At 44.4% G+C, this 21,737-nt stretch overlaps 7 protein-coding genes across 7 annotated transcripts; 3 read left to right on the forward strand and 4 right to left on the reverse strand.

Annotated features, from left to right (window-relative positions):
* Nucleotides 1-21: 21 nt before the first annotated feature.
* LOC5666861 (larval cuticle protein 65Ag1) lies at nucleotides 22-860 on the reverse strand. The gene is made up of 3 exons (XM_001688720.2): nucleotides 749-860; nucleotides 566-687; nucleotides 22-488 (listed from the first exon to the last, which is right to left on the reverse strand). The coding sequence occupies exons 1-3, from the start codon at nucleotides 758-760 to the stop codon at nucleotides 227-229; spliced, it is 396 nt and encodes a 131-aa protein (XP_001688772.2). The 5' UTR covers nucleotides 761-860; the 3' UTR covers nucleotides 22-226.
* Nucleotides 861-1,100: 240 nt separating this feature from the next.
* Nucleotides 1,101-1,726, forward strand: LOC3290082 (endocuticle structural glycoprotein ABD-5). The gene is made up of 2 exons (XM_061645013.1): nucleotides 1,101-1,214; nucleotides 1,292-1,726. The coding sequence occupies exons 1-2, from the start codon at nucleotides 1,212-1,214 to the stop codon at nucleotides 1,649-1,651; spliced, it is 363 nt and encodes a 120-aa protein (XP_061500997.1). The 5' UTR covers nucleotides 1,101-1,211; the 3' UTR covers nucleotides 1,652-1,726.
* Nucleotides 1,727-1,829: 103 nt separating this feature from the next.
* Nucleotides 1,830-2,839, forward strand: LOC3290083 (endocuticle structural glycoprotein ABD-5). The gene is made up of 2 exons (XM_061645014.1): nucleotides 1,830-2,387; nucleotides 2,466-2,839. The coding sequence occupies exons 1-2, from the start codon at nucleotides 2,385-2,387 to the stop codon at nucleotides 2,814-2,816; spliced, it is 354 nt and encodes a 117-aa protein (XP_061500998.1). The 5' UTR covers nucleotides 1,830-2,384; the 3' UTR covers nucleotides 2,817-2,839.
* A 1,196-nt stretch (nucleotides 2,840-4,035) lies between these two features.
* LOC1276673 (endocuticle structural glycoprotein ABD-5) lies at nucleotides 4,036-5,798 on the reverse strand. The gene is made up of 3 exons (XM_316043.5): nucleotides 5,568-5,798; nucleotides 4,454-4,563; nucleotides 4,036-4,334 (listed from the first exon to the last, which is right to left on the reverse strand). Exons 1-3 carry the CDS (start codon nucleotides 5,577-5,579, stop codon nucleotides 4,151-4,153), a joined length of 306 nt encoding a protein of 101 aa, XP_316043.3. The 5' UTR covers nucleotides 5,580-5,798; the 3' UTR covers nucleotides 4,036-4,150.
* Nucleotides 5,799-8,669: 2,871 nt separating this feature from the next.
* Nucleotides 8,670-9,978, reverse strand: LOC3290086 (larval cuticle protein 16/17). Its single transcript, XM_556684.3, has 2 exons — nucleotides 9,868-9,978; nucleotides 8,670-9,208 (listed from the first exon to the last, which is right to left on the reverse strand). The coding sequence occupies exons 1-2, from the start codon at nucleotides 9,877-9,879 to the stop codon at nucleotides 8,903-8,905; spliced, it is 318 nt and encodes a 105-aa protein (XP_556684.2). The 5' UTR covers nucleotides 9,880-9,978; the 3' UTR covers nucleotides 8,670-8,902.
* A 2,509-nt stretch (nucleotides 9,979-12,487) lies between these two features.
* LOC1276674 (endocuticle structural glycoprotein SgAbd-3) lies at nucleotides 12,488-13,146 on the forward strand. The gene is made up of 3 exons (XM_316044.3): nucleotides 12,488-12,598; nucleotides 12,682-12,788; nucleotides 12,854-13,146. Exons 1-3 carry the CDS (start codon nucleotides 12,590-12,592, stop codon nucleotides 13,038-13,040), a joined length of 303 nt encoding a protein of 100 aa, XP_316044.2. The 5' UTR covers nucleotides 12,488-12,589; the 3' UTR covers nucleotides 13,041-13,146.
* A 5,026-nt stretch (nucleotides 13,147-18,172) lies between these two features.
* On the reverse strand, nucleotides 18,173-19,034 carry LOC1276675 (endocuticle structural glycoprotein SgAbd-2). Its single transcript, XM_316045.3, has 2 exons — nucleotides 18,931-19,034; nucleotides 18,173-18,858 (listed from the first exon to the last, which is right to left on the reverse strand). The coding sequence occupies exons 1-2, from the start codon at nucleotides 18,937-18,939 to the stop codon at nucleotides 18,397-18,399; spliced, it is 471 nt and encodes a 156-aa protein (XP_316045.3). The 5' UTR covers nucleotides 18,940-19,034; the 3' UTR covers nucleotides 18,173-18,396.
* Between the last annotated feature and the right edge of the window lie 2,703 nt (nucleotides 19,035-21,737).

The raw sequence follows: 21,737 nt of genomic DNA on the forward strand, positions 1-21,737 counted from the left end.
CACGGTGCCAAAACGCTAAAGTTTGCCTGGTACGCCCGTTTGATCAGCGGTGTAGCGATAATTTTTATTGATTTTCATTCGCACGCAGTAGCATGAGTGGGGATATATCCTGCCCACAGTACAATTTTTACTTTTTTACACAAAACAACAACCAAAAGCGCAAAAACCGGAAAGCGCAGAATTTTACGCCAATTTTCAACCGCACCGCCCACCTGGTCGGCCTGGTTTATCCAACCAGCGAGAGGAGCACGGTTTTCGAGATTCCACCCGCGAACGGGGTAGAAATGGTGTACAAATCTGGATTCGGATCGGCACCGGGCAGATGGGCGCCGAGCGGCTGAAACCCGTTTTCGTCCGCCACGTACTGCACGGTGTAGAGGACACCGTCCGGCCCGAGGTATCGATACCACCCGGAGATGACAATCTTGCCCGTGTCTTTATCCCAGGAGACCGTTTCCTCGCGTGATTGGCCGTCGTTCGTTTTGTAGCTGGAAGAATGTGGACAGGGCAAACAAAACAGTTGCTTTTGGGTGGTTTACCAACACAGTGCGATAGTGGTACTTACGAAAACATTTGCTCCTCGTCGTCCGCCTCGTGGTAGAAGCTCTTCAAATTTGGATCAACTCCTTGGGCCGGTGCCCCGCCGACACCGCACAAAAGGGGTACGAGTAAAAGAAGGAAACAAATCTGTGAGGCAGAAAAGAACGTTGTAATACTCGTATTTATGTGTTTTTTATGGCTCTCTTACCTGATTCTTCATGTTTTTTTTTTTACAGGAAAAGGCAGCCAAAATTCTACCAAATCTACAGAGCGAGCTCCCGTTCCAACCTTGCTCGCTGGGAAGATCTAGTCAAACTGACAGTCCAAAATGCCGAAATTATTTTTAGAAAGATTCACCCGGTTTTCTTTTTGTCTTTTACCACAACTAAACGGCCTTGAAGTGGCATCTTTTCACTGGAGAATGTCGATGGAAACATCAGCAACATTCAGCGATGCACCGGAATGAGGGTTATTCCCCAGCTAAATAGTTGAAACACGTTTGATAAGTAGCTCACCAATATTTACAGCGTACGCTTGGCTTAAGTTATAAGCGCATGTGTTTGTCTTGGTATCGCCGGCAAACATAACCTTGACAGGCACACAGATGCTAAAGACCGAAATGTTTTAGTGTTGATGTATCGCTGTTGCAAACAGGACGGACTCAAGCAACGATGGTAAGATACGCGGTTTGTTTATCGAATGCGTGCTCAAGAAGGTGTTATCTTTTATTAAAATTTGATGTTCGTTTAAGCGTTCCTACAAGTGGATCCTAGCAACGGTGGCAGTTGCACTGACCGTAACCGCGATCCTGGCAGCGCCCGTTGGAGAAGAGGAACCCGACATACTATACTACGACAACGTGCGTGATGATCAAGGATACTTTTATTCCTACAAAACGAAGGATGGCCAGAGTCGCCGGGAGCAGGGATACATTGATCCCGAGTCGGGCATTTTGCGTGTGACAGGGTCGTATAAGTACATCGGTACCGACGGTGAAACGTACGAGGTGTACTATGAGGCGGACGAGAACGGGTATCGCATCGTTGGTAAGCCACCGCTGCCAGGCGCTCCCGGCATCTCCAACACTGTGTTACTTTCGCTCGTCGGTTGAGGTGGGAAGCTGATAACCGCTGAAAATTATTATGAATGTGCTTTATGGAGAAATAAATTAGGAATATTGAGTGTAGTCTAAAGTGTCTAAAATTTATCTAAAGGCTGATAGCCTACAAGACTCAACACAGAGCAAAAGTTCGTTTAACACGTTTGGCTTAATAGCTTACAGGTAGGCGGTTTTTATAGCCAAACCTAACTTAACGCGCAGCAGCATTCAAATAAAGATAAAAAAAATAATATTAATTACGTTACAATGGGCATTTCATGGAATGGAAAAATGCGGATAAACTATGCTTCGAGGCACTTTTTCATTTTTTCATAGATGATTTAATTTGAAAAGGCAAACTAAAACGTTGTCCAAACATTATTTTTCGTATTAATTTAGATTAACGGCTATCATCTACCGGTAAAAAATAAAACCAATACAAAAGACTTCTATCGCTATCAAGCGACGAACTCACGGAATGCAGAATATTACAAAAAAAGTCTAGCATGTGCGTAAGCAAAATTGTGTTAACTTATAAATACATGTGCATGGCTTTGTACCACCTACCACAAGCATAACCTTGATCGTCGTAATGCGTATCATCTTTGGCACCATTCACCACAAGAAACGAAGAAGCCGACGACCGTCAGCGCATCGCAGCGCAGCAGCCGGTTGTTGAAACTTTTAGTATTGACTTATCGCTGTTGCGAACAGGACGGACGGATAACAACGGACTCCAGTAGCGATGGTAAGCGACAACACGGTTTTCTTATCAAGCGAGCGTGCACAATATTTGGTGATCTCCTTTTCCTTGCTCTTGTTTAAGCATTCGAAATCGTGGATCATAACGGCAGTGACAGTTGCACTGACCGTGACCGTGACCGTTGCCGCCCCTGTACGAGAGCAGGATCCGGAGCTCGTTTACTTCGAAAATGTGCGCGATGAAAATGGGTACAGCTTTTCCTACAAAACAAAGGATGGCCAGTTCCGCGAGGAGCAAGGGACCATCGACCCCGAGACGGGCATTTTGCGTGTAACAGGAGTGTATCGCTTCATCGGGACCGATGGCGAAACGTACGAGTACAGTTACGAGGCGGACGAGAATGGGTATCGCATTGTAGAGAAGCCTCCTCCGGCAGGCATCTCCAATACGGTGTTGCTTTCGCTGGTTGGCTGACCAGACCAGTGAAGCAAAAGGTGGACAAATATTATCTACAATTCTTGTGGAATGGAATAAACGAGCGCTTCACGTAGAAATGATCTGAGCATATGATATTTTAATGTTTACAAAGGAAGGAAATCACCTTCTAAATCGCTACGAGTTCGCTGACTTTGTAAATGAAGGACAAAAGTTCAAGATCACTTACCCTGCTTGCCTTAATCGCTTGTTGATTGGCTGTTTTTGTAGTGAAAGGTGCCTAAGCGCGCACTAGCATGCGAAGAATGATGGATATTAAAATAGACAAGCACAAAAAATGGAATCTGCATGAGCATTTAATTACGACTATAGCAAAAGCATTTAAAGCTTTGCTCAATGTTGAAGTTTCGTATTAGTTTCGGTTGCAATCAACAGATGGCACTTTAGGCGATCGAGACAGAGGCGCCATCTGCTGATGAGAACGAAAACTTAAACGAAAGTCTTCGGATGACATCAAGCGACGAACCTACGGAATGCTGAATATTAGTGGTGGGAGTACGGAATCGGACCTACCCGATTCCGCGTTCGGAATCAATTACGAAGTCAATACGATGGTGAAATCGATTCCTAATCCGGATTCGATTCCTTTACCGATTCTGGAGCCGATTTCGGAACCGATTCCGGAGTTGACTTCGGAGCCGAGTCCGGAGTCAGCTCCGAAATTAGAATAGACTTGGGAATCGCAATTTGCTCCGGTAACTCTAGAAATGGAATTAGCTCCGGAATGAGAATCAGTGCTTGAATTGAAATAAGTAAGAAGTTTTAGAAGCGAAATCAGTCCGGAAATCTCTATGAGAATGCATAGTTTACAAGTAAATTTGGATTCTTTGCGCCTATCAATACGCAGCATCATTGGACCCAAACGCCTATTCTTATGGAGGTGCCGAAACCGACTCCGTTTCGAAGCCGCGTCTGATTTCTGATTCCAATTCCAGGGCCGATTTCGATTCCAGAGCCAATTCCGATTTCGGAACCGATTCCGATTCCGGAGCCGATTGCGGAACCTATACCGGAAACGATTCCAGAGCCGATTCCGACAAAAACATGTTTTTCCCATCACTACTGAATATGTATTACGTTTAGCATTGCATACTTTCGGGATGAAAGGCTCTGCATGCTTGTGTTTTAAAATAAACGGACAAATGTGCTTTCTTTCATTGATTTCTTCTTCTTTTGGTAGTGCAATAAGAGAAGCAAATTTAAAGATTATATTGTTCACAACTTTATTCACTTTTTTTTACATACTGTTTGTGGCATTTGAATCTCACTGAGTGTTTGTGCTTGTGATGGCAAGGCTGTACCGTCTCCGTATCTTACAGCTTGGTCACCGTCGGGCGGTATCCTCGCTCGTCAGCAACATAGTCCACCCGGTATCGCTGTCCATTCGAGTCGGTATACTCGTACGAACCTTTCACGGACAGGGCTGGCTCATCGGATCCTTCCACCGGCTTCAGCTCACCCTTTTCCTCCCGCTTTTGGCCATCGCTCTGTTCGTAGCTGTGCAGTTCAAAGATTAACGAAAATCACATTAGTTAAACCCCTAAAATGCCACCACGATTGTGCAAAAACAATCGAAAAGGGATAAATTTCATGCAAAAGCATGGGTTGAAACTTACGCAAATTGGTAGCTTCCATCGACGTTGTTGTCGTTGTTAAAGCTTATGACTTGCACCTCATCCTGCGCCTTAACGGCACAGAACACGGCCAGGGCAGCGAAAAGAACAATCTAACGGGAGGGAATGAATGAAGAATGAAATGAAGATAGTGTCGATGAGCAGTTCATATTTCTAGAACATTTTTACGGCCCGGATTTACGCCTTTGCGTGGGCATAGCATGGCTGGACATTATTTCGCATCTTTAGCGACGTAATCTGGTGTGACATTTGTGCCGAACTGGTCGGAACCAGCGATGTTCCCGCGAGTGCCTAATGTTGTTCTGATAATGCTGATTTATGTTGACCCCGCGGCAGAACTGGTGGGCAGGATGCGTCACAAAATAAGCAATGTTGAACATTTGAAGAACCTTTAGCACATATTCTTTAATTTTCGTAAGTGAGACATGTGTTAATACATTAATTTCAATCGCATTGATTGTGACTCATATTTAACAAGAATAATTTTTAAATATTTCACTAAAATTTTCTCTAATTTTTCTTAACTTCTGGCCTTTTTTGATCTATAGTTGCACAGAGAGCACCTAAGAACAGTTTTTATACTGAAAACTATCAGTAAAACAATGTGATTTTATTTTTTTGTTTGAATCTATAACACATAAACTAAGAGCTGAGGAGATTGAAAGTTGATTTAAAAAAAATCTTCAATTTAAAAAAATAAATATTACTTATTGAATATGGAACTTTAACTTGTAAGACAGAAAAATTATGTATACAGTCCAAATTTAATATTTTCTCCACGTTTAGTAACCATTTCGTCACACTTCAATGGATCTCTTGAAGCATGATCTATGAGCTAATATACCGCCATATCCTCGTTCGTAGTCATATTTTTGATGTTAAAGATAAGCAACACTTGTCCAACGTAACATCACCAAAAAATGTCAGCCATTTCTGTCGCCACCTCATACTACGCAACCTTCAGGTGCAAACAAAAAATGACATTCCACCACCCACAGCACTTTTCATCAACATCAATTGTCTTTTGTTCACTTTTGCACGTAACGCCTACACCGTACATCGCTCCATCCGCCACAATTGTCACGTTGAAACTCACCACGTGCTTCATGCTGACGGTTAGACGGTACACACGGACACACCACACGGGGAAATAATCCAACAGCTGTAATAAAACGTTTCCTGGAGTACCGGGAGCACGGGAGCAATGTTGGGCGCAAAATCTCACTCGCTAATCACAGGACGACCACAGGGTGTGTACTGGACACGATTGCCGTACCGCGCGGACAGAATAATAAGCGTCCAAGATGCTGCGCGGCTCCTTTTATACTGCCACCGGACGCAGAGGCCGGTCAGCGCAAAGGCACTGGCCGTAAAAAGAAAGGTAATCGGGATGGGATGGGAGGAGCAGCCAACTTTAAGGTGACGATACCGTCCCCGATGGCCGCAATTTATCACCACCACCACCACCACTACTACCGATGCTGGGAGTTTATGCTTGTTTTGCATGTGTTTTGTGTGGTTGCGATGGGAAGGAGCATTGCACGCGGTACCGCACCGCTGATGATGGTGGGAGCGCACGGTGTTTGATCGCAGGGAAGATGAGCACGTACACGGACACCGAGTATGGGCCGATTGATGCCACACATATGCTGTAGGGAAGGGAGGTGGAGGAGTACAAGTGAAGATCAGTCTGTTTGAGGGGTGTCAAAAGTTGGAGGACGTTCGTTTACAGTAGCTGTAGAAGAAAAAGTTCAATCGCACGGGAGTCAACGATGGTGAAGGTGCAAAATCACACAGATATTTTAAAGAAAAGCTATAAAACTAAGACTACCCATTCATGTAGGTCAGCCGCTTTTGTTTTAGCGTCATGAACTGCTATGACTGCAAACGAGGAGTCGATGTAGTTGTCCCCGTTGCGTAATTTATTGCCAAAAACGGAACAATGGATTTGACAATTTAAAAGGACGTCAAATCGATTGTTGTAATTACAAGATTTTTTTATGTTCTGTATTGTTATTGTTTAATTACTAACATTCACAATTACAATTACAATTGCAGTAAAAATGACTCTGAATTAATTTATTCAACAAATAGACCTATTCTACAACTCCAAATGATAAAATGCCCAAAATTTGGTTCTATTAATTACTTGAAAAATGCAAAATGTACAGAAACATTACATCTCGTACTATTTCTTTTCTTATAAATTGATATATTGTCCTTGAAGATAATAAAGCGTAAACATTTGCAAACATAACCCCAAACCCATTCCCACCAGTATAAAAGCATCAATCGATTGAGCAACTGCAGCTGGAGCGTGCAATTGCTTGCCCGCTTAGCTTTAAGTGCATTATGCACATTTACAAATTAGCATGTAGGTGACAACATCTTGCTCTCTCTCTCTCTCTCTCTCTCTCTCTCTCTCTCTCTCTGTCTCTCTCTCTCTCTCTCTCACACAACAACAACATAATCTTTCCCTTCGAACATATATTTGTTCGTTAGTTTTTAATCGTATATTTAAAACTACTAATCGCAACACCCGGCACCCGATGCACTTGCATCGATTCGATGCATAATTCCCTGCGCTGCAATCTACGACATTTAACCTTCCCCAGCTTTACGGCAGCTAAAACTGCCAATTTATCAACAAGCTTCTCGTTAGCATACGGTTCTCGTGTGTGTGCGGTTTTAATTGTTTATCTTTGAAGCGTTTGTGAAAAATGTTTGTCAATTAAATAAACTACCTTGCGGAGAACCTTGCTTGTTTGGGGACAGTTTTTTTTTTTGGCCAGCAGCCATCGTCCCCTTTGCAAAAGCTGACCATGAAAAAAGAAACAAAACAGAATGCCAAAAAAAGAAGAAGCTTGTCACATCGATACATGCTGCAGCTCGCCAGGAAGGATTACGTCGAAGAAGCGCTTGTTTAAAAATTAACGCCTTCCGCAATGTGCAAAAAACAAATCGCCAACCGGTACAAGAGTAATGACCGAACGCCCGTCGGTAGCCGGCTTCTGTCTCAAACATCCAGCATATACGCTCAGCTGTGCTCGGTACTATAGAGAAAAAAAAACGATACTAAAAGCCACACAACGTTGAGGCGAGCAATAATTGAACAACTTCAATCATGATTACTGTGTCCGTTTCGGGGGTGAGTACGATCATCTTTTTTACTTCTTCCGTTTCTCATCTCAATTCTCTCTTCCATCGTGCTCGTCCCCGTGGAGTGACCTTTGCAACATTCCACTAAAAACCTCCAAAAAAAAAAAGCACTGCGGTGAGATAAGCGTGAAGAGATGTGAGAACGGCATACATCTCATTATCGGCAACAATCAATTACCACGCGCTCACGACGCGCCCCAGCGTGTTGGCGATCGTTCGCTTCTCCAATAATCTTCCGCTGTGCATCAATTTCCCCCAAGGTCTCTTATTTTCGGCGAAGGCACTGTAAGGTTTTATACATATCATTCGATTTGCTATTCATCATCAAAATTGCATCTTCAGCAATGGCGACATACACACACACACGAGGTAGGCAGTTACACCCTCTCGAGGAGTGAGTGTGAGAATAGGAAACGCATCTAACAGCTAGGCTAGAGCTGCTGCATAACACGCATGACACTATCGGCACGACGACAACGGCACGATGGCGTAAGACGACCCCTTGCTTCAAGTCCGCGAGAGCACATCAAATACACACAAAAAAAAGAACACCAACCCCTTTCGTCTACAAAACGAACACGATCGTCAACCAAGTGGAGGCAGTACATGTGCATAGGTTAAACAGATGAGGCGCGTGCGTAGTTAAACCCTCATCCACGCCAGACGCCGGTGGTCGATCGGTGCCGATTGCTAGCCAAAGGAGGCAAACAAATCAACCTCAAATTATCAAACACTCGAGCGCGTGAGTGTTCGGGCGCGTACGAGGATGATCGATGGTGATATTTGTGGCGGTGAGCATTGTTGGTCAAGCCGGGCGTCGAGGGTCGCGCACAGTGTGTTGTGGTCTGTGCTTCCCGATGATCATGATGATGATATTATGCCTTTTCGTCACCCCAAATAGGTCCCCATATCTGGCAGCTCTCTTTGAAGGTCGTGTTTTCGTGATGTCTTTAGAAAGATATGCCTCCAAAAATACTTCTCTCTCAGAGACAAAGACGCCTTCAAACTGCCACAAAGAAATTGTGAAACAAAACAACATGTTTTTTTTTGAGAAATTTTAAACTTTTTTTGTATTATTTCACATCAATTTTACAAACTCTCTTCACTGGATTTGTGTGTTTGTGTCGGCTGCTACTTCAACATCTGCTTGTTTTAACGTTCGCCGTGCAGTACTTTGAGTACGGTCGGCGAACGGTGGCGATCTTCTAGGAAGAAACCAGCACCTGGCACGACAAACACGGACAACAGAAATGGTGGTACAGTGCGCCGCGCTTAGGCCTCGGTGATCGTCGGGTTGAATCCGTTCTCATCGGCCGTATACTTGACCAGGTAGCGCTTGCCGTCCGGATCGGTGAACTCGTACTGGCCGGTGATGGTGAGCGCTGGCACATCCTCGTTGTCGAAGTTCTTCACCGTCTTCAGCACGGCCGACTCTTCGCGCTTGTGGTCGTCCGTCTGGTCGTAGCTGAAGCTGTACGAACCGTCCACCAGGCCGGCATGGTCAATGTCCAGGTTGCGCAGCGCGATGTCACCCTGGGGCGCACAGGCCGCAACGGCAATCAGGGCAGCGAGAACGATCTAGAAAGGGGAAGGATAACAGATTAAGGCGAGAGTTCTAAACTGAAGGCGGAAGTGTGACCGGCTTCCTGGTTTTGCACAGTTGAACCGTCTGCGATCTGCTTAATTGGCAATGAAAATCGATCGCTTTGGATAACGATCAGCACGAAAGGTAACAGCAATAGGCGAAACCTCTAAGAGGATGACTTGTTTGGGCACATAAAGCAAACCAACGATCACAACATTGTCGCGTGTGGTATTATTTCATTTCTGGTTTTGGTTGAAATGTTTAATCCCATCGTGACCTTGTGGATCTTTTTCACACAAGCTAAGCTTTATCTATGGTATAAGAGGCTATCATAATATTTATACGCAGCAATCTGTCAACTTGATGCCTGACGGTTAAGCGAGAGAATTAGCCAACCAGCTTGAGATGACGCTATACGATCGTCTTGAAAGATCCTTAGATGAATGTTGCAGCCTGATCGTTTTCTGATTTGCAATATGTTGGGAAAAAGATTTGATAAAACATTCAACTTAATCAACAACGGAAACAATTGGAAAGAACGACAGTCTACATGTCATAGGCTCGCTACAATTCAATCACTTTCTCCAATGATTCCCGCTCGCAAAGCACTTGCTCGTAGGTTCTAGCACTTTCGTTACGTTCTACCACTCACCAGGCACTTCATTGTTGTTTGTTTAAAGAAAGCTTTTGCTTGGATCTTTTCACGACGATGTTTGATGGTACAATGTACTGGTTAGCCGGTCCCACTGGGTTATATATCCGCTGGACATCTTCCGACCCGCGATACTGCTCAACACGATCCACCAGCAAAACCGCACCAGCTGACCTTACATTAATTCAAATTCCGCACCAAACTGATACAGATTCCGGCGTGATCCTCGCCTGATCGTATGTGTCTGTGTGTTATAACTTTTTTTTTTGCATAGCTTTACAGCTCAAGCCTCTATCAGTATCAGTCAGTGAAGAAGAAGAGAGAGGGGAAAACAAGACATATTTCGACGAAAACTAACGAAACACTTCTCTACCGTGTGGAATGTGCCCGCCACTAAAGAACTAGACGGAATTCAGATAATGGGCCACCTAACCTTTCAGCACTGTCTCGTACGTGGTCGAAGATGGATCTCTACCGGTGCAGCAGAAACACTCAGCAGTAGTAGTAGTGGTAGTAGTATTGGTAGCAGTCTCCTAAACATGAACTTGTTTTTTTTTCTCCCGGTGACGTTCGATTTTGGCGAGACATGTGTGTTTAGTTTCTTTAAACCCCCTTCTCTATCACTTTTGTTTGTTGTAGGTGTTGTAGAGCAAGGCTGGAAGAAGATGAACCTCGTTTTCAAGGCTTTTGATTTATCATATCGGTAGACCGGTGGCGGTCCGGTTCTGCGGGTTAATGAGTGAACCAGATCGGTTTATGGCGCCGGTTGGTTTTTGTTTTTTTAAAGAAGATTCTCGTTAGCGAAACCAGGAAGGAGCTGCTAGAACGGTGCATACACTGGATTATGGTGGGAATTATTGGAATTATAGGAAGACACACGAGCTTCCTGTTTTTGCTCAACATCTTGGTTATGCTAATTTGCCAGGAATTAATGCATCTTTGGTGGGCTTGAAAGAACAACATGCGATCAACAAGAGAGAGAACCATGCAAACAAAGTCACTTTCACTGCAAAAAGTTATGTTAATTTAGGAAATATCTTTTGGCTTATCGAGGGATGATTAACAAATAACAATTCTACTTAGAATATTCCAATGACTTTGTTTGTTGTTCCCTTGAATACAAAGGATTAAGAAAAGAATAATCAATGTTTAAGAATTGAGACGCTGATAGGATCAAAATTATGGGTGAATTAACTAAAGCGTAATCAATTTAACGGTCCTTTCCAAACGAATCTTGAATGAACCGAGACAACCGAAAGAAGAGTAACTAATTCCAGCTAAGAATTAGGCTATAAAGGTAATAACATCCATCCAGTAGTTGTAAAATCAAACTCTTCCAACGAGTTCTAATGTTCGTCGAGACATCCGCATTTTGCTGAAGTTAGCATAGCTTGGAAATTTCTGATGTCTAGCCCTACATGAGTCATGGACTTGTCTATCTGGCAACTCTAGAACATAACATAGCGTTCGATCCTCTCTAGATTTGAACTCATGACGGATATGATGTCAGTTCATACACTTGGGGACTGTGTTTGTGATAGCTCAAAATGTCACTCCCGTCTTTAGACAAGTTTCAGTCTAGATGGCATTCCATAACCTTTCAGGGACTGTTATTGCGTATCTGTCAATTTCTTCGCAAAAAGTCTTATAAATTATGAAGATCATAATCAATTTCATTCAACCTGATCACAAATGTACACAAAGTGGCAAGACATTAAGCTGATCGATGTCTATTCTTTACTAGCCAAATAACCAACCCGTCTGCTCTGATGTAATGATGTGCGAATGTCTCCTCCACATACTCGCTGGAACGCTCAAACCGGTACCACTTAAACCTGTCCCCATGCACGAATTCCAACCCAACGATAACACTCAATTTTACGGTCTACGGCAAATTGATGAGTTTCAGAGCAAACCGGCAAACCCGAACGGCATGACGTAGGCGCCAGAACACGGTCCTTGCATACGAGACTCTGTCATCCCAGCCACTCTGCCGAAAAGCGTAGCGATATCCATTAGAAATTCTAATTCCACGCACTTTGAACTTTGCACAGGGTCGTAAATTAGCGAGCCACATCCTTGACCGGGTCGGCCGAATTTTCAATGTCTACTGTCAGACACAAGGAGATTAGTGAGGGGGGAGGAGCATGTTTGTGGGTCGCGAAAGATTTTGCTCATCTTCATATCATCCACACCGGGGTGGAACATTAAGCGTGTGGCTGGGGCTCGGCTCGAGATGATGATACCGCACGATGATGCCAGACGATGATACTTTTTATTTCATTTCGCTTCGGAGGTAAGGCGAATAGTGTATTGAAAAGGGAAATGAAATGATCATAAAATAAGCCTCCGGGGGGAGAGAAGAACTTGGTAAACAGATCAACCAGAAAGTCCTGCATTGGGGAGTAGGTTAGGGAAGAATCGAGTTTGATCACCTGGGTTCAATTCAATAGCCATGATGATGATGATGATGGTGACAATAAATGACCCAAACCGTGGACCGTGGGGACATGGGCCGTGGTTCTATGGTGTCTTAACCCCTACCCAGCGATTCCAGAGAATGGCAGAGAGTTAGATTTCGGGGCACGCCAAATTCGCATATAAAAGCGCGCCTTGGAAGGGTTCGAATGTCAGTCGTCCACAGTGTTATCGCTTTGACTTAACGTAATCCCTGCGTTCTTTTGGTAGTGCCTCTGGACGTTTGTTCTAAAACTGCTTCAACATGAAGTTTGTAAGTTTAAAGTTAAATAAAATGATAAAGTGATATTGAAGTACTCAGTGTGTGGATGTAATAACCGTGTGTCCTCATTACAGGTCGCTGTGTTTGCCTTTGTGTGCCTGCTGGGTCTGTGTCTCGCAGAAGATACGTCCATCGTATCCGAGGATAAGGAGATGAACGTCGATGGAAGCTACAAGTTCAAGTAAGCATCCCGAACGGGCCAAGTGTTTCCAATTTGAAGTCTAATCCTTACATCCAACCGTACAGCTACGAACAGTCGGATGGGCAGAAGCGCGAGGAAATGGCTGAGCTGAAGGCATCGGCCGCCGATCCGGACGTGCAGGCAATCTCGGTCAGCGGCTCGTACGAGTACACCGACAACGATGGCAAGCGATACCTTGTCACCTACACTGCCGACGAGAACGGTTACCGTCCGATGGTGAAGCAGCTGTAAAGGGTATAGGGCGCTGGTTCGCTTCAGGGTTAAGCTTTAGTTGGATATCTTACCGAGAAAATCATGGAAAAACAATAAAACAGGTCAAACGAATTGTACAAATCTACTTGCATGAGTTTGTTTGCTGTGTTAGCTCAGGAAGAAAGAATTGCATTCATAGCAAAAAACTGGTATTTTTCGACATTTTTATGTCAAAATATGTCTCGGCAGTCAGCTTTAGTTGACAGAGCAGTCAATTTTAACATTTAAATGAATCTTCGATGGACTGCTGTGTGTCGCTACTTAACGGATTGAATTGATAAGGGGAATGTGTTTAAAGGCAAAGCGTGAATGTCTTCATTGAATAAAGTGAATCTTCTCATTTACAACCTAATCTGACTGCGCTGTGTTGGATGTAGAGGCACACGTGCTGGCGACAATAATGAACATTGGGCTGTACCAGTGAGTGATCATGCAAATGATATGCACAAAGGCACGTTGTGCACCCAGTGAATCATGTTAAAAAGTGACATCCGCTGGGCTGAAGGAATGCAATTTATTTCCGAATAGCTTCACTACCGTATCAAAACGATCACGACTCTTTAAATTGGCATAAAATTGCCCATTTAATTGAATGATTAGTACATTTTATTTGTAAACACAGGAAAGTTTTAGCCCTAATGTCTACACCTCAAGCGAAAACCACCTTCCAGCAAACCAATAAATAACATCAATTAAACCAAAAGGGAAGCAAACCATCAAACATCGTGGCAAAACACTCCACACTCATCCACAGCACGCCGTCGGCGTGTGATCGATGCTCGGATGTGCGCGACCCGTCGCCGTGCCGTGCTCACTGGCCACAAAGTTTAAATGTCAAACGATCGCACGGCCTCTATCGGTCAAGCTCGCGCGCATCTCACGTGCGCGCACCGCATTTCAAGTGGAAAATTGCAAGAAACCAACCAGTTATCCTCGAGCACGACTCTTCAGCCCGACGCTAACGCGGCTTTTCGGGTGATGCTTCTTCGCGAGCGCGAGCATCATAATTTGTTTGCTACTGGCCGTCTGGTCGTCTCACACCTCACCACCACTTTGGGCGATTGTTTCCCCGTTGCGTTTGATAAGATTATGCTGCTTGGGGGGAGTTCGGTGTAAGTGTTCAATCAGGCGAGAGCAGCCCCAATCCCGAGTGGTCCCAGATGTTGCGCCGACGGTGGGTCATCTTACCAGGTAAAAGGGTCACAGGGTTGAGGTTTTTTTAATGCTTGATTGTGGAGGGATTGCCACTGGTGTTTGTTGTTGTTGTCTCGAAGATGATGATGGATACAGCGTTGACCACTCATCGCACCATGCTAGGCAATAGCAGCAGCTTCAGGTTTTGTCTATTGATGGATGGGTAAATATTGAAATTTGAGTTCGTATCATATGCGTTGGGTTACCTGTTCAAGAAGGGGTTAGATGCAAACGATACTGATAAACATGATCTTGTCTAACATGTGTTTTATGTCGAAAAGGTAAAAGGTCAGCTCAGATTTTACTGGTTTAAACTATAGTTTGTGTAGTTGAAGAATTAGAGCCAAGAAAATACTTTAATCTACTAACAATATCAGATTGTTGGGCAATTATATTCAATACTTGTATAGTATTCGTTCAAAATTGGGCAATCGTTTTTCGTTACACACGCACCACATTGCCTTTATTTGATTGTACAGCTCACTTTCACTTTCATTCGGCTCACGCTGCAGGTGGATGCTACTGAAAGTGAGAGTGTACTGCTGGTTGCCTATCTGAGGGCGTTCTGCCCAAACCTCAGCCCAATCTTAGCAACCTTCGGCGAACAAACACCAACAACGCTGGTGCAAGCGACGAACCCCACTTCCCTCATTTGTTTTAAATTAATATTCCATTAAATTTAATTAAGCGCAGCAAAATCATATTAAAAAATTGAACAATCATACTCTGTATGTAGCCCTAAAAGACAGAGAGAGGGGCGCCTCAATGTAATTTATGCACGCCTGTCTGTCCGGCTCAGAGAGTGGATGATGAATTTTTGGCTCCCTCCGCATCCGTGTGCGTGTGGTTACGGGGAATTAACTTTTGCTGTCCAGAAGCGCGGCTGTGACTGCTGGCCAAAAACCCCTAAATGTATGTTGTAATACCAACAAACCCGAACCAACTGAACGACCGGTCCACCCGGGTCCTGCCCGTCCGACCCGAGTGCGAAGAGGTATCGCTACCGCTCTGTTTGACGGTGGTGGTACGAAAGCAGAAAGATAGTTAGTTTGCGTCCGGCACAGCGTTCTGTTCGGGTTCGCTCACCCTTACGCATCCTGTTCAAACATTCAATCACAGCGCACCGCGAAGGGTGAGCGGGAAAATCGTTCTATTATTGCAAGCCGTGTGCACCACCAGGGGACCGACCGGCTGCACCGGCTGCCTCGCAAGCATACGCAGCACCAACGAAAGGGACGTGAAGTTGAGCAGGGAACGCGGCATGGTGGTTTTAGCATTTGAAGGATTTAGGCACGGTAACACCTGCATGTTCGTCTCGGTTCTAAAATAAACACCACTAGTGCGGACTAGTGCGAAGGGCAGTGGGTTGATGTTCGGTGCAAAATGCTTCGCCCCTCTTGCTCTCTATATTCTCCCCTGCGCAGAGCATCACTCGGCAGCGAACGAAGCGGATGAGGTGAAAGCGATTTGTTGTAGCAGTGCGCAAAAACATATGATCGGTTCTCAGCGAGCACTTTAGCTAGACGCACCGGACGCTGCGTCCCCGCCGTAACCTGCGTGCGCCTGCGGGTGGATAGATGTTCCCTCTGCTGCGCTGCGTTGTTTGCTGAGTGCGCTAAAAACCATTCGCGTACCGGCCCTTGGTGCGCAAAACGCGGGTCTGGGAACTGGCGCATGTGGTGCGTCGGGATGTTTCGGGTTTGGGTGTAGCTGTAGGTTGGTGTCTGGTTCCTGGTGCTTCCTGGTTTGGCTGGCAAGGGTTGGAATCTTTCTTCTCCCCCTTTTTTCTTGCTCCGTTCCAAATCCAGCGAACAGCGATGCAAATCTAAATGCTTTCCCTCTTTAAAGCGCAAGAAGCAGAACGCGGGATAAGCGCACGGGAGAGATTTGTTGTTTTTTTTTGCTTTCTTTTTGTTTGGTCCTGAATTTGGTTTGCTGATAAAGCACTTGAAGGGTTGGGTGCAAGTCTTGGGCTGGGTTGTTTTTAACCCCTATTTCGGAGTGGTATTTTTTTACATGACTGCAAAGTAATTTTGATGTGATTTTCACGCACTTGCTATCCGATCACTATCGGCACACCGTAGCAATGTGAAGGGGGTGGAGGAAAACTATTTGACAAAAGGATACCGAATGAATAGGAAATGATTTCCCTTTCCCTGTAGTTTTGTTAGGGAAAAACTGCACATGGTTTTGTGCAGACGATTTTATCACGATCTACAGACAAGTGGAACAATTTGCTTCGTTCTGTGTGTGTGGTGAAGTATGAATAGCGCTTAATTTAGTAACACAAATCCCAGCAAGTTTCATTGCTTATCTCGATTTTTGTTTAGTTTATTGAGGAACATTTGCTACTTATATTGGTAGCATCAATCTGTGAATGCAAAGCTAACACAAACCAAGCTGTTGGGCAGCTTTTCATCTTCTCGTGCCATCGTCTGCTTCGATGAGGTAATCTTTCATCGATCGGATCGTTGCATTGGTTGCTGATATGAAAATAATAACAATAAACCATCACGCTCACCGGCGAAAGTATAAACATTAGCAACATCAAACCACGGGCAGCCCAAAAAAAAGCAGAGACTTCACCGGCCACTAAGCAACGAAAGCCATCCATCACGCCATCAACGCCTTCGGCAGCAGCAGCAGCGCCAGCAGCCAAACTTCCGGAGACAGAGAAGCGGAGAGGAAAACCCCGCGTCTTTGTAACGATTAACCCTCCCCTTCGCGCCATCCACCTCACCAGTAGTCGTGCGCCAGTCCAGTGTTTATACTGCCGGCTGTCTCGTTGCGGTGGTAACTTTTCAATCAAATGCAAGCATTTAACACACAGTGCGACAGGCGGAAGGCCTCTCGAACTTGGGTGGTGCTATTAAAACAATACTTGGGGCACCCCATTTTCACTGTGCCATCATCGCCATTTCCTTTTTTTCATGGTCCCTCGGTGATGGGTTTGTGACCGCGTGGTGATGATCAATCAAAGAAAGGAGCAATTAAACGCTTCGGTAAAGATTTGAACGATGAATTGAAAGATTATGTCCCGCAAACGCAGTCGATTTCCTGGGTTGCACAGTGTGTGGTGCGTTTTGAATAAAATATGTTTAGATTGACTTTGAATTTATTTAAAATGCTTAGAAATTAAGAAAAAAAGCACTATTTTACGAATGTTTTTTCTTCTTCCTAAGGCAACATCATTCACTATTGCAGCCAATTGGCCAAAATTCCAATTTTAACATCCTCTTCTTTTTGGTGCGCATTTTTCTCACCTTCGCAACACTTTCCCTCTTTCTCTCGTTCGGTGTAAATAGCGCCCAATCTTCCACTCTAAATAAAGTGCATCTGCACACAAAACAACCGTCATTAGCGTCCAACAGCACAAATGCATCCATCAATTCGGACCACTCGTCTTTCAAACACACGTAACGCTAATGCATCTGCATCTTTCTCACCTTTTGCTGTTGTGCATGCATGGAAGCTCCACTTTCAGGTGAGTGGATTATTTTTCTCCAATTTTCTATCTAAAGTCGAGACCTAAATTCGACCGAATCTACTCTCGATTTCAATCATCACGCACAGTGCCACACAGACATACACACATATGATCAATTGCGTCACACCAGATGTGTGCCTGTCACAAGCAGCAACAGTGGTAGCGATAGGTTTTTTTGTTAAGAAAATTGGTATAATTTTGGTCACACATGCACGAAAGATGTAGCGTTTTTTATTTATTTTAAATTACAGCAATCATTTATGTAATGTCACAAAGAGGGAATTGGCACGTGAAGGCAGACCCTGATGAGTGAAGGAGATATGTAACAGAGATTAGAGGTGTTTTTGCTGAATACAGAATGTACCTGTAAGTTTTGTGTAATATTTAAACCATTTTTCATACATGCATATACCAAATAAAAACACACAAAAGTATTTAAATTTTCTTTAAAATTGTTTTATATATCACATACTATAGGTTTTGGGATACACATCAGCAAAATAAAACGATCGGAGCACGAGTTATCGATGACCCCGAAGTCAGTCAGTGTTGGTATTGAGATTAACAGCTCCACTGTCCTGCTGTTCACTAGCCACTACTGCTTTTACCAGGTGCAACAGCACTAGCCTCTTTCTCTCTCTTTCTTGTAACCCCTTAGTAGGCACTGTATCCGTGCTGCTGGGCGGGCTGAGCGTATTCCGGCTCGTCGTGGCTCTGGGGCTGGCTGGCGGCCTTGGCGTACGCATCGACCAGCTCCTTCGGGACTGGGGGCGGCGTCGGGACGTGCGAGCCCTGCACCTGGAAACCGTTCTCATCGGCCACATAGCTCAGCGACACCGGGACACCATGGGGATCAGTGTACGAGTACGAACCGTGGGCGACCTGCACCTCATGGTCCTTGTTGCCCGCGTTCTTCACGAAGCCTTCCTCCTGGGCGGTAATACCGTTGCCCGACTCGTACGCAAACTTGTAGCTACCGTCGTGGCTGCTGTACGATTCGCTGTGCACGATCGGGATCTGCTTGGCCGGGGCGTGATCGTACTCCGGCGCATGATGGTACTGGTCGGCGGCGGCCAGGCTTGCCACCAGCAACACTCCCAGCGAGGCGGTAATGAACTGTAACGGGACGCAATGGGAATGTATTTAAAAGCCTGAAATCCTTACAGGAAGCAGTCCGACTTCACTTACCATCTTCATGGTTGTAATGGGGGCGCTGCTTGAATCTGCTGCCTGGTGAAGCTGACTTGACGGTTGCTGCGACTGCACTGATGGCCTTCCGAATTCGGGTAGTTCTTTTTATACCGGAGGCCACCCCAAACAGTGGCGCCCGCTTGGTCAGGCTGCTGCCCCGGATGCTGCCCCGTGTTGGTTTTGCGTCTTTCCGACGATTCCGCCATGTGTTTCACTCTCGCACACGAGCGAGGATAATAAGAGCGGTCGGCGGGTACTGATAAATGTACGATGTTATGCGAGCGATGCTGCGGAACTACTCTCGGGCAACAAGTTTGTTTTTTTTTTGGGTGTACGTTGCAATGTGCAAGCAATTCGTTTCCACTTTTTGTCTGTGGGGAGAGGTCCATGGAAATTGTGTAAACATTAAACTGCTGCGCGCACTATTGAAACGGGCATCGATCGCGATCGTAACAACGGGGAAGCAAAAGAGTGAACGCTGGCACACGCGATGGAGGAGGAAGTAGAGTAAGAGTCGAAGGCAGTGCAGAAGAAGGCAATTAAATCTGTTTGATTGATATACCCGTACGGGGCTGCGGTGTGCATGGAAATTGATCTATTACAGGGAGAGAAGTCACGGGCGAATAAGAACAAGAACAGAAAGCGTGAGCGTTTGGAGTGACGATAGTGATGTGAGAGAGAGAAAGACTTTCACCCGTAGGCAATTTTGGAAAATCACGTTTTTCTTCCATCGCGTGCATCCACGTTAAGCCCACATTCGTGATTGAAGGTGGTTGAAAACCTGGAACCCTAAAATTGTTAGTTTTTTTTTAATGGAAAAGAAAGTAATGTCAACCACTTTTAGGCATATGAAGGATTTATAACATAAAAGAATATCCTAATAGTATTCATGAACATGTCTGAAATCCCCGAATTTGAAAACTTTTGTTTTCAAATTTTTTGTGAAGATTCCAAGTAATCTGACAATGTATGGGAGAAACCAGTACGCCTAATTACGTATCAATAATGATGACAGTCTCGTGGCGTCGGGTCATGTGTCTGCTTTTACATATACAAGGTAATTAGTTCAAATCTCTTCGAGATCGATTTTACAAATTTAACTTAAACGATCATTAAATTGGGTACAACAAATCAATAGCAAGATTTTCTTCTTCTTCTTCTTCTTTGGCACAACAACCGTTGCCGGTCAAGGCCTGCCTGTACCCACTAGTGAAGTGAGCTTGGCTTTCAGTGACTCATTATTACCATAAAAGGATAGTCAGTTCTACGTATGGGGGCACGGTCTATTTGGGGCTTAAAGCCATGACGGGCGTGTTGTTAAGTCGTACGAGTTGACGACTGTACCACCAGACCGGCAAGATTTAGATGATATTATTAACATGTTCAGCAAGTTGGTGAGTCGTTCAAGCAATATTGATTAATTCTTTCAGCATAAATATTGAATTGTTCGGAGGTAGACGATGTTGACATATGTTTGGCAATACTTTATTGAGCTGTCGTTTGTTTTGTTTTACACCATATGCTAAACCGTTTAATTAGTCATTCTTAGCTTTCCTAATATTGGTGAATAGTCATTCCCCAAGCTATTTGATACATAATTTAATTAATACCGGCATATTTTTTCTGATGTTTACATTCTGATGAGAATGATCCTAGTTGCAGTGCAGGGGGTACGAAAGTGACAGCACAATAATATCGCCGAACATGTCAACGCCTGCTCGAACGAATCAAACACACTCGCTGAACATGTCAATAGTTTCAACGAAAACCCTGTATTTACCTTACCTCCTTACGACTTATTACAGCGGTCTGGAATTGACCATCTAATGTCTAGTCAAATCTTGATGCATCGACAATCCTCTCAACTCTTTCTTCTATACCTTAAACTTCGTCTCGTTAAGTAACGGTTTCGTCTTTTGATGATTATGATGTATCGTTTGGCCTCTAAATTCTAGTAATCTGTTTCGTTTTGCATGGATCATTCACGTTGTTCAATCGCAAGACATAACAGTATGCCCGTCATAGGATCAAATCCCTGGTACTGGTCCATATACGGGTAAACACATAAGTCACAGATTTACTTATCTCGCTATGATTGGTGCTCCAAATACGTAGAAGAAGAAGAAGAAAGATAATAATTAGCAAAGTGGATTGAGTTCCAATAGTCATAGACCCAGGGATCTTCAAAGTGTTGAAATTTTTACGTACATTTTAATTTCAAAATCAAGATCGAAGCGATATAATTAGAAAATCCAAATTTGAAGAATGGCCAGAGGTGATCTAATTTATTCAATACACAACCAGGTGCGTACTAGTCAACTGTAGTAACCCTTCCTCTTAACAACAATACAATAAAGTAACGCTTTGTCGAGCATAAATTCGCATGTTCAAAATTCAAACGATTTTGTTACGATCGATCTTTTTTTGCAACAGAAACTGACCCCATCTCACAAGGCCACACAGACCCGCACCCGCAATTCACCTACCCAAACTACGACGGGCTTCCAAATTGCAAACTGATTTCATAAACTCCTCCCCCACACCCGATAATAGCTTGCTGCGGGCGTATTTGTTTTTTCAATATAATTACTTTTTTTGTTGCTTGGTTTGCTGTCTTGTGCGTGATCTTGTTTTTCGCCCGATTTCGGTTTCATCTTCTTCGTTTGCCGCTGCAGGCGATCATTTTCTGCAGGTCGAGCGTGCTTTTCGTAACCATGGCGTTTGCAAGCGGCACACTAGATGGACGAAAGGCTTTTGCATATCCATTGTGTGTTGCTATGCACTCGGATAGTCTACTATGTACA

This window comes from Anopheles gambiae, chromosome 2 (assembly GCF_943734735.2).
Source record: "Anopheles gambiae chromosome 2, idAnoGambNW_F1_1, whole genome shotgun sequence".
Lineage (NCBI taxonomy): Eukaryota > Metazoa > Arthropoda > Insecta > Diptera > Culicidae > Anopheles > Anopheles gambiae.